At 41.5% G+C, this 12,600-nt stretch overlaps 1 protein-coding gene across 1 annotated transcript in view; it reads right to left on the bottom strand.

Annotated features, from left to right (window-relative positions):
* Positions 1-484: 484 nt before the first annotated feature.
* The window catches only part of rsrc1 (arginine/serine-rich coiled-coil 1), a 121,020-nt gene continuing 108,904 nt past the window's right edge, over positions 485-12,600 (bottom strand). Inside the window, exons 8-10 of the mRNA XM_063493407.1 lie at positions 5,957-6,063; positions 3,770-3,877; positions 485-802 (exon numbers count right to left, since the gene is read on the bottom strand). Of these exons, the coding sequence (XP_063349477.1) occupies positions 710-802; positions 3,770-3,877; positions 5,957-6,063 (308 nt within the window). The 3' untranslated portion in view covers positions 485-709. The remainder of the gene's footprint in view (positions 803-3,769; positions 3,878-5,956; positions 6,064-12,600) is intronic.

Raw genomic sequence — 12,600 nt, forward strand, 5'->3', positions numbered from 1 at the left:
AGGTACCTAACTCAAGGGATGAACCAGTGTTGGGTCCAGTGGTACACATAAATGACTCAGCAAAGACAGTAAGTATCTACAGCAATCTTCAAAACATGGTGGTGCTGTCATTGTGTGGTGCTGCATTTCAGCCGGTGGTGTTGGAGATATTGCAAAAAGTTGATGGAAAAATTTTGATCGATGCTGAAATAACATGTGGAAAGCACCTGACTGGCAACAGTGTGATTTTTCAGAATAACAATGATCCCAAACACACTACCAGTAAAAGCATATCTGGATAGGGAAAAAACAAACAAAAAAAACCCCAAACCAGACACACAAACACAAACAGCCATAGTTTGGCCTCTCCAGAGCCTGGAGCTCAGTTAAGGTAGTTAGAGCTTGGACCTTAACTGACAGTAAGATTTCCCTTCATTAAATATGAAATGTGTAAAAACAAAAGAAAAACGCTGATCTTAACAAAAACACACACAAACAGCACACATTGAAACCAAAAAATGTTTATTTGTACAAAGTCTCACTAGTCTGTATAATTGCTAAGAGAAATTAGAGGAAGGGGGATAAAAACATATTGTGATGTCCTGAAATATGAGAAAATATGACATGTGCTAAAAGAAAATAACACCAAACATGACTACATGAATGAGATTCAAACGTAGACTGAAACTGTCCTGGGAACAGGAAAGACCTCTCGGGTCACCGATGCTGCTCAGGGCACAGGGCTTCCCATCAGCCTCTCCTGTCGCAGCGAGATCAGCCTTAGCAGCCACAGCTCCTCAGCCTTCTCCTTGTCCAAAAACAACTGCAGACCAACAAAGAGAGGACATGTTAGTAAACACAAAGACAAAAGGCACATCTGTACTATGGACTGCTATGAAACCACACAATCTTTTCTTTAAAAAAATTGATTTGAACAATCCATCAAATACACAAATATTTAAGAGTTAAATCTATATTAAAGCAGCATCTTTAAAAAAAGAAAAGTGATATGGAAGCAATCCCCCTCAATGATCACATAATCCAGTGTATGAAATGTGTGGCAGTGGATTTATTTGAATTGACCCTGACATGCTGTTATTAAAGATAGCTTGTTTTATCTAAGGCTACATTGCAAAAGTGAAGCCATTCCTCTGTTTGAGAGAACTACCCATGCCTTTATTTTGTCTCGACTTCATTATTGTACTCTTCTTTATTCAGGTGTTAGCCAAGTACAGCTGGTCCAAAACACTGCAGCACGGTTATTAACTGACTACATATCTCCTATACTAGCATCCCTACACTGACTGCCAGTCAGTTTTCAAATCAATTTTGAAAATTGTATTAATTGTTTTTAAGCCACTGGATTAGCGTCCTAGTACATCTCCGATCTTTTAAGTTGGCTCATTCCTTAAAGATCACTGATGTCTGCGGAGCAAATGCTCCTAGCTGTGCTAAGGTCCAGATTAAAGCACACAGGAGATTGGGCCTGATTCAGCTTTTGTCTGGCAGAAAATATGTCTATGTATCTAATCTAATATTCTAATATGTAGAGCCCTACAAAAAAAGAATCACATTGCCATGTAGCTAAATATGCTTAATTAAAAAAAAACAAAAAAAACAGGTGATATTTAATGCCAACTGCAACATGCAACATCTAGCCAAAAAGCTTCCACCTGGATTTAGCTAAGAAAGCAGGAAGGAACTTTAAACACTCTGAAACAAACATGCTGGAAGACACTAGCATACACTGAAAAATCTCTTGCCAAACTACTAAAATTGTGTTATGACCTTGTTCACTGTCTTGTTCAAAGAATAAATGTGGTCATTAAAAAAATCTAATGATCTGAGAAAGCTATGTTTAATGGTGAAAGTAAGCACTTTTCCACAGACACCATGTGAAGAAAACTCACTAAACAGCTGTGTGGTATTAAAAAAAAAAACACGCTTATCAGTGAGGCTAAGACTTTGATTTGGTATGAAGCATAAAGATTGGATTCTGCAGCAAAGAAAAAGGTCAGATGGTTGGATGAGTCCAGATGTTCCTGCTTCCAGATTGGTGGGTGCATGGGGTAAGGAGAGAAATATCATGCCTCATGGCTACTGTACATGCCTGTAGGGGGCAGTGTTATGATTGGGGGTTGTTCCAGTTGGTTAGATCTGGGTAGAGCAGCATCGCGCATCCAAATAAAATGAGATCAGCTGAAAACCTGAATTTAGTGAAGGACAAGGATTTTTCTATCAATTGATTTTTTTTTCTGTCATATTCCAAGATGGAAAAAAAAACAGGATTTATTAGCCTAAAATTATGAAAGAGGGGTTCAGGAAGCATGAAATAATTTTCACACATGGATTGGCCACCACAGAATCCAGAATCCATCAATCAATCATAACATAGTCACCAGCTCCAGGTGACCCTACATCCTGAATGAAAATAAATCAGAAATAAATCAGTTAAGTTTCCCTGTAAGTAAGAGAGCACGACATGGAGTAGTCTGTGCTGCTCGCTGAGACCCATGTGGACAGATTAATGATGCTGAAATACAACAGTGAAGTCTCGGGCACCTTACACATCTTATCAGTCCTTTTCTATCTACTCAGCCCTAAATGCACATAGGAAAAACCTTAAAAAAACAAACAAAAAAAACATGTAACTCTCCTCTTGTCCCATAGGCCTAGGTGGATGTAAAAGCCTGGTGATAGAAAAGACCAACGACTTGCATTCACCTCAGTACTTCACCAGCAGTAATGATACTGATTGCAAGTGGGGTATAAAAACTGCTGCTGCAAGTGCCTGATGAATGAAGGCATCTGTTTATTACAAAGTAACATAATGACTGTGAGGCTGTGAAGCAAGGCGCTGAGACATAGGGGGAAAATTGGAAGATCATTTCTATATTCACTGCATGTGTTTGTGTGAGGGTGAGAGATAATGTTGACATGCTGACTACGTGTACATACTGTACATCTATGTGGTGATATGTGTCCATTATTATGCAGATTGCAGCGCAAACCCCGGGCATGCCAATCCTTCATTCCTAACCTACGCTGCTTACAGCTGCACTGCATGTTGGCTCCGTGTTAGATTCAGCACCAGTGAGTTCTTGTCTGTCGGCCCTGCGCTGGTGTCACGGTGCTAATGAGGCTGTGTGTGTGGGATGACAGTATCTGAGCTGGGCTAATGGGACTCATCTGTTCTAATTGGAAGTAGAGCTGGAGCTGGAGCTGGGGCTGGGGCCCGCCTGGGGCATATTGCTACCATACATCAGCCTGTCTAAGGGTGTGTATGTGTGCGGATTAGGCTGGGGGGCACTGTGTGCGTATGTAAGAGTGTGTGTGTGTGTGTGACGGGGGTTATCTGCATACATCAGAACATAACTTAGTTTCCCCAGTGGAGATAGATGACTGGGAAGCCCCAGGGAGCATTATTGGAGTTTAAAGTTTTCCTTCTCGTTTTTCATCGTTGGTCGGCAGAAGAGGAGGAGGTGGTGATGCAAGGCGGCACTAAACTGCTGTAGCACAGTGTCCTGCTTGCTATATGCAGGAGTGGTGTATCTAGTGGTGATGACAGCAGCAGCATTTTTAACATAAAAACTTTACAAAGTTTGTCCACAAATCGATAAATTCAAGCGACACAAATGACAAGATCAACTTCAGCGATGCCTCAGGATTAGAAACTCCTCACTGGCTCGGAGGCTGTTAAAAAGTTGGCTGTTATGGAGAAGAACGACAGCTTGTGGGTCATACTGTAGCAGAGGAAAACAGCAGAAGGGTTTGCCTGGTGAGAACTTACACTTGGATGAGCAAGTGTGTCAGTGTCGCTGTATACTATTGACATGGGAAGTGTGACGTCCTCCGAATATGCCCTCTCTGGCTCCTGCTTCACCTCAGGCAGCTCAGTCTGTATTTACAGGAATACACAAAAGCACACACACAAAATTTAAAATGAGCACAGAGACTTGCCTCAGTGTACAAATAAAGTTCAATGAATTACAAAAGTTCCAGCAAGGTCCAGAGGACTAAAACAAAAACTTTCACAACTGCAGTTTCAGGATTCCCGCAAACAATGTAAAAAAAAAAAACACTATATAGATTTGAATATACACAACATGTACAGACTATATATGCACAATTGTGTGATAGAAAACAATCATTAAATGCAATATGTTACTTCTCCAGCAGATGGCAGTGAAACCCTGGCCTAATGCAGTATATCTGAGGAAAGCAGAGTACTGATAAGCATCAGCTTGTATCCTGAATGCAATACATTTATCTGTGCATGTAATAAGGCAGTGTGATATCTTATATATTCATCTGAGGATGTCAGCCAGCTTGTGTCTTGTGTGAGGTATCAAATAAGCAGAAAGACAAGTCCACGTAGGTCTATTAAGCTCTTTTTATGCTGGTGATTACTGAAGTTTAAAATCTGGAAATATAAAAATATTAAAACACAGCTTTGTGACAGGTGAGCTTGGCCAGTCAAACAGCAACAACACACGCATGTTGTTAATTTTGTTGCAGTTACAGACACGTAACGTACACGGATTAGGACGGAGGCTCTCTACTAGATTTTCATCTGTACAGTCAAAGCTGATAGAAGGAAATGTGACATTTTAAAATGACTATCTATTTACTTAAAGCTGTTGTCCTTGTTGTTAATATGACATGTCAAAATGTTTGCATTGCAAAGTCCATTCATGTTTCAAACACTTCTAATACCAGTCTCAGAGCAAAGGTTTACCCAGCTGGAAAGATCCATTTCACAATAATTTGGCAGGATAAACAAATCCAAGCGAGATCTAAAACATGCCGATTAATAAGCACCATGCCGTGCCAAATATCTGATAGTAAAAGCAGTCATTATATTTTCCAGGGAACAATATGCTGAATTCACATTTTTACTCAATGAAACTTGCTTAAAAGGGGAGAAATATTTCTGATGAGCTACGGGAGCAGATGTTTAAGGTTTCACTGGGCTCTCCTCATTAACAGCTAATTATATATCATTAATAAACTCAACTCACAGATACACTACTATAAATACCAAATCCACTTCACAAGAGGGAGCGAAGATATGCCGAAATACATTTCAGTTATGGGCAAACATATTTGGAGATTTTGGGACAACATAGTTTAAATGGGTCAATTATCTGTGTATTTAAAAGAACAGTATATATATCTATATCTATCTATCTATCTATCTATCTATCTATCTATATATATATATATATGTATAGCCAAAATACACATAAATAATATGAATTATTAAGATCTATCAGTAATACTTGACTCATAATACAACTAAAACCTGAGTGTTTTTAAAAACGCAACTCATTAAAGAAACATTTTCTTTAGCAATTTAAATAAAATATTGTTGTTCATCTTTTAAAAATGTATCCCTGATCCTGGTAAATTTATGTGAAAGGCGCTCAAAACAGAAAGCATACTTTGCATGTGCAACCTGTGCAGCCCGCTGGTGCCAGAGCACGCTGGCTTAGTCCATTTCAAATTGCAACCACACAGGTCTTGACCTTTGTCAGACTCACCAAGCTATGTCACAAAAGTCTGTGCAGGCTTGCTGTCACATGTTGTCGCCTATCTTTTCAAAAGAGCCATGAGCCCCAACAAATCGAATTCCTGCTCCTTTGGAGACACGAACATTTCAATAATGACTTCTGTGTTTTGTCTGCATCTGCACAACCAGAGGGGGGAGAAAGAAACAGAGAGAGGGAGACAGAGGATGGCTGTTGCCTGCTGTGGCTTTTGTGTGGGTGCTGCCGCTTTGGAGGCGGCAGAACAGTGGAGCGTCTGATGAAACCGTCTCAGGTCGGAACAAACGGCACTGAATGGGAATGTTTGATTTGGTCTGGGCTGTCTCTGGACAGACGGCACAGCATTGCAGAGAGGGAAATTCAATAAGAGACGGAGTGAAAAGCTAGAGACAGTGAGGGGCAGGGAGAGAAAGACAGACAAAACGCACCTTTATTTCATCCCTGGATGATTTGAAAGCCTGAGGAACAAAAGAATCACTCTCGATGGCCTCAATGTCCTTTATCCTTCGCACTTGCTCCTCCAGAGAAGTTCCCTCTGAAACACATGTAACACAGACAGAAGATATGAACAAAAGCACGCACACACATGTACACAGACAGACACGTGTGTGTCAGCCAATCCTTGTCATGTTCTGAAAGGCACCAGATTTCATGTGGATTGGGCTATGGCTCTTTATAATGCCCTTTGACACATACAATATCAAATATCTGATATTCCCCTATTTTAATCTTGGCCTCCATGAAAAAAAGGAGTCTTGGCTTAGCCAAGGGCAAAGAGTTCCTACAAAAGCCAGCGGGAAAAAAAAAAATACTAACAGGATAATAGCCAGACAGTGAATTACACTCAGATAATGCATTCTAAAATAATCAAAAATATGAACACAAACTCATTGCAATGGAATTTCATTATGGAGACTAAATGTGATTAGGTTTCATACAGTTTTCATGCATCAGAAAGTATTTTGCTCGGGCTTGTCCAATCAAACAAAGAGACACAAAGGGTTTCAATAAATTACTCTTGGATATAAACACACCAGGATTCTGCATATCAGATAATAAAATCATTTCAAGAATTCGAGAGCAGTCTTTGTAGCGTAGGAGGGCAAAAATAGGTGTGCCGGGAAAGTTAGCGACAGAAAAAAAAAGAAGAAGAAAAAAAAGAGAAAGTCTGAATGCCGCTATTATTCTCTGCCTGTCAATCTTTCTACTGATCAGTCAATATTCATCCCTCTCTCCCCCATCCATCCGTCCTCTCCTGCACTCTCCCATCTCTCTATCTGTCAATCCAGCAGACATCCATGTTTCTCTGCAGCACTGATGTAGGCTGTGTCGTGAAAAGAAGTACACAAATGTGAACACACACACACACACACACACACACACACACACACACACATACACAGAACGGGATACAAGTGCTTCCGCATGCATAGGTGTTCGCAAACTTACATACTTACACTTGTGGCTTGCATAAATCTGTCCATACTACACACTCGCTCACACACACTCTCACTTTGTGCATTTGGAGCTAATAGCGGGAATTAATTCAATCCATTAGCAGCTACAGAAAGGGTGTCACAACAGATATTCATGGCCCTGGTGTTTAATGAATAAATGAATATTTGTTCCAGCTTTCACAGCAAAGCATCACACGCTATCAAACACACACACATACATACACAGGCAAACATGCGCACACACACACACCCTATTAAAGTTCATAATAGCACTCAAACAAACTCGGTTTTGATTTTAATGCAGTGCAGAATTGGACAAGTGAGTGACAAGTGGAATTAAGCCTTCCTATATGACAGACTATCAGCTTGTCATCCTGTGCGGGAAGATGCGAGCATAGACGCACTGCACAGCAGCTCCAAAAATAGTCATTACCTTGACTGGGCTGCTAGATGAAGTCTGAACACTGGCCCAATATCCTCTTCAAGACTGTGGCCTGTCCTTCACATCACTATCACACCACAGCTCGCTGCACGGGCATCCGCGCGCTCGCATAAAAACTAATGCCTGTGAATGGCCGACAATTAATTCAGCACATTAATTCGCTTTTTTTTAATTACCCCTTCTCTATTGTCCTTTGAGCATGAATGCCCTATATAAACAATCACCACACAAACAGCCACACTGACATGTATCCACACACATACACACACTCCATATCTGCTAGCATCTCCTTGGCAGGCCCGTCTGTTGCTGGGCTGTCCGTGCGCGCTGCAGGAATCCATTAAGAGCTCAGACTTTTTGACAAACACATTATTGGTAGATAAAATGACTTCCATATGCTGTTTGTCAGATGTCAGCGGGAAAAGATATGTATTTCATGAGAAAATCCAAAATAATGGACTTTGAGTGCGGGCCTAGCAAGCTCAGAGGCAGACAAAAATCAATACTCTAGCTGGGTGAACGCACTCTGCAGCTTGGAGAGGTCAAAGTTGATATTTAATATTGACACATTATCTGGCAAATTAATTTAACAGGTCGACTCGATTGTCACCGCATTAGGAACGCGTCTCTGTCAGCGATGAGAGGAGGATGAAGTGAAAGCAGATAGAGAGAAAACAGATGCAGAAAATGAGACGGGAAGGAGAAGGAACAAAAGTAGACACAATTAAATGCACAGTATGCACTGCTTTAAATTAAGTTATTTCTTTATCTCTCGGTGGCATCTGTCTGGATTCTCAAATGCACTCCAACCATTACTTTGACCGAGGAAATGAAATAAAAATCAGTCAATAAACTTTTCTTATGCATCTGCAGATTTGAATAATGGATAGTGACAAACCAATGTATGTCAGCATGCGTTTGTGTCCTTGCATGATTACATCCACACGTGTGTGTGGGCGCTCTTAGGAGTCAGAAAACTAACTTACCGTCTCATTACTGAAATTAGTTAGATAGACAGCAGTGCTGATGAGTGGCTCAGAATCAATAGGCTATTGTTCGCTCTAAATAGCTGTTTGTCCACTTCATTGATTAAGACCCAAAGACGGGGAGAGAAAATCAAACCAGCAAATGGAAGCAGATTTCCGCTCATCTCCATCAGCCTTGAAGACGAGAGCGCTAAGCAGCAGTTGCGCTTCACTGCCAGAAGAGGGGACTCTTCAACAACACATGCCCACATGAGAGTCGAAGCCCTGGGCTATGGCAGCATTGTCTTTGTATACTTGACTTCGGTCTGCTGTTTGTCAATCAGGAACAGCGGAGCTGAATATATTACTGCTGCTGATTAATTCCAGTAATTGACTGACCTAGCGTGTCTGCCAAAGCACCATAGAACTTGTTTTGTAAATAAATAAATAAAAAGGAAAACAAAATGCTTGTTTAATTGCATTGTTGTAAACTGTGGCAAATCTTTGGAATAATATGGCAGGGAAATTAAAGGCGGTTAATGATTTTATTAAAATCAATAGGCCAAAGCAAAGGCAAACCGAGCTCCTGTGTTTATGATGGGTAGTATAATGTGAGAAGAGCAATACATGTATTTGTGATCTGCCTAATAAAAAAAAAGTCCATTATAATTTTTAATATTTAATCAACAAATAAAGCATTTTAAAAAAGATTCAAATTGACACAAAGTAAATGTTATCCCGGTTTATTTTTTGACACAACAGTTATTTCCTGTGTATTGCAAACTCAAATCCCTACAAGACGTCTGGATAAACATTTATCCAACTTTTGTATCCCGTGCCCGACTTTCAGATGTGCACGTACACGTGCTTGCACATCACAGCATCTCTCAGTGTCCCAGGTTTCAATAATGCGCCTCTCTCTCCTCTGCCCCCCTGCACCGCACTAAAGATGTGTAATTCAATGCTCAATTTAGGCCTGTCTCGGTGGAGATTTTTTTGCCTGCTAATTGATAGAAATTAAGCCATTAATCAAGCCACTAGCCATCATTCAACCCAGGGAAGATGAATACAAACTTTCATAATAACCACCTTCCCCATTTTAGCCCTCATTAGCATTAATTTTTAATGTAATTATGCTATTCTTTTACACTGAGCTCATAAATTACTGCTCTTTTGTTGCTGGCTGGCCTTGTAAAATCCAAAGTAATGCTTTGTAGTCTGATCTTTAAGGCAATTACTGGCTTCTTCACTCTTTTATCTCCCTGCATTTCCAATAACCTGCTCTCTAATGATTTATCTCCGCTGCACCCCCCCTCCCTCCCCCACCATCATCCCCTTCCTCGCTCTCTCTCGCTCTGCACCAGCGGCCAAATGCCCAGCTGCCAGCCTACGCCTCCAATCCCCCATCCGCCCACATTCTCCCCATCTCTTTTCAGCAGCCCCAGATACATTTGGGGATGCACAAAAACACATGCACGGATGCTTGCCTCCGCCAGCTTAACTGTATTAACGCACCACACTCACACGTATATGAGGACATCCAGACAGTGTGTGTGTATGCGTGTGTGTGTGCGCGTGCAGCAACTTTGTTTACTATCTCCTTAAAGTAATTTTCCATCTCACCCTTCATTAGTAAATATCCAGCTCCACATGGCGACAACACCCAGGGAATGCCAAGGTAAGAGACTGCCGCTGCATCTCTCTCTCTCTCGGCTGGTCTCCTGTGGGTCTTACCTGTAGGCTAACTGCTCTTGTTTATGTAACCCCTGAGCTGAGCAAACTCACACATGATCGCATGCACGCACACAGGCACACACTCGCCGAGCTTGGCATCAAACAGCTGAGTTAAGCTTAGCAGGGCTGTGTGCTGGGGGCGATAGAGGGGCTCCGGTCTGGCCCTGTTCTCAGCAGCAGCATCCTGGCTGCATCAAAGTCTTTACTGTATGATTCTCCGGGCCCAAACAACAGGCTGCTCCGATGCATGACTGGGAATTGGACTAAATAACAACAACAGGAAAAAAATAAATAACCAAAAGGTTACTTATTAAAATCGTCGGCACAAATTGACTGTCTGGAAGACGTTTTGCTTTGCGGATGGGGATATTGGTGTTGCTGCTAATGAGATATTTTGTCCTGTCCTGCTCGGGACCAGAAGCACAGACTCAGACCTATTGTTTCACTTACGGATGGAAAGCAAAACAAGCAGCTTAGGTTATTAAAAAAGGCGTCCTGTGTGGGCCTTGGTTGGGTAATACTTTTAGACTGTATCGATTACAGAACACTGACAGGTTCTTATGTTAGCCCTGGAAATGTATCAAGTGGCTAATGAGCAGCTATTAGACCCATCGATTTGCTGATTTCAATTGATAGCTAGCAGGCCAAAGCTGCACGTCAATATTTGCATAACTAATACCCTGCAGCTTAAGGCACCAAAAAAAAAAAAGAGAGAGAGAGAACTCTATGAGTGAGGAGGACAGAAAAGAAAGACAGAACAAGAGAAATGAAGAGACATACTGAAAGCGAGAAAGCGTGGAAATGAGGATAATGAGAAATGACAAAAATAGATCAGCAACATCCTCTGTGTGAATTTGTTGATTATAAGGCAGCAGACCACCAAATGTGGCGTTACAACAATGACAAAATGTGATGCTGATGCCTGTCTGATGCCTGTGGCAGCCTGGGGTCAACAGGTTAAAAAAAAAAGAAAAGGAAAATTGTGACACTCTGAGCCAGATGTCCCGAGTCTGTCCCTGGGGGTGTGTGCGTATATGTATATATGAGTTTGTAAGTGAGCAGGGAGATGTCCACTGACAGAGCAGGTGGCTAAGCTAGTCTAATGTGGTTTCCCATGAGACCACACACACAAAATGCAGTCACTCATATGTTACCCCCCACCACCCCCTTTCAAAAAAAGCCACATGTCTTTATAAACCCATGTCCTCCAACAATGCGCCATCCACCACAGTACAAACACAGGCCAAGTGATCCCCTGCGGTGCTCAACTTGTTATCAGTGTCGACCAGTCTCTGTGGAGTTTTCTGTCCTGTCAGCTCCTGTCACAGTCATCAAGAGCCTGTCACACATCACTAATACTCAGCTGTCTGACTAAAACCACCCTGATAGAAACACTAAGGTGAAACTTAGCAAACCATATATGATTGTTTGCTTTGGATCAAACAGCATCGAATAAAATTTGACCTTGGCATTACATGTGATATGTTTATATGATCTTATGTGATATCTATTTGGCACGAGGAAATGAAGAGCAGCTGGTGACTGAGTGTCTCTCTTTCTCACACACACACACACACACACTTTGTAGCGTCTCCTGCTGATAGTGATCTCCCACTCTCCAGTCAATAAAGGTCTGAATGATGAATTAAAGACCCAAACAACCTGCTAATGACAGGATGACATGGCAGCCACGCGCCACGCTTGGCTATCTCCTTCCACATCTCCATTCCTCCCTCTATACTCACCCATCTCTCCTCTGCCATTCAACCCCCATTCTGCTCATCTATCCTTTTAACTTCCTTTCCTCAACTGACCCGGCTGTCTATATAATGTACTGTATAATCCTGCTGCTACGATTAATTTTATGTGTTTAGCCTCTTTTGGTGGTCTCTGCCTATAATGAAACAGACAGATTACAGTCTATGTTTCTGTCCATGCATCAATCATGCTGCGATGCGCATTGACTTTAATTATAAGGAATGATGCTGCATCTACTTGTTTGATTCTAGAATTAAGTGAATGCTCATAAAAACCTACACAATGTTTGTTTTTATGTGTGTATGTGATTTTGCCTTCAGAGCGGCCTCCACACCACTACACCACCATTGTGGATATAAGGTAGGATGGCTCCACGCTTCTGTTGTTTACACCAAATTCTGACCCTACCATCCAAGAAACTCATCAGATCAGGCAACAATTATCATTTTTGCCAAACAACAAACAACTGGAGCTTTAGTTTGATCTTCTCATCTGACAGGAGTGGCACCCAGCATAGTCATCTGCTGCTGTAGCGCATCTGCATCGAGGTTCAATACGTTGTGCATTCAGAGATGTTCTCTTACACACCTCACTTGTAACGATTTGAGTTATTGCTGCATTTTCTCACAGAGAACTGCTGTTGACTAGATATTTTCTCTTTTACAGACCGCCCTGTGTAAACCTTTGAGATGGTTGTGCATAAAAAGTCCCAGAAG

This window comes from Pelmatolapia mariae, linkage group LG14 (genome assembly GCF_036321145.2).
Source record: "Pelmatolapia mariae isolate MD_Pm_ZW linkage group LG14, Pm_UMD_F_2, whole genome shotgun sequence".
Taxonomy (NCBI): Eukaryota; Metazoa; Chordata; class Actinopteri; order Cichliformes; family Cichlidae; genus Pelmatolapia; species Pelmatolapia mariae.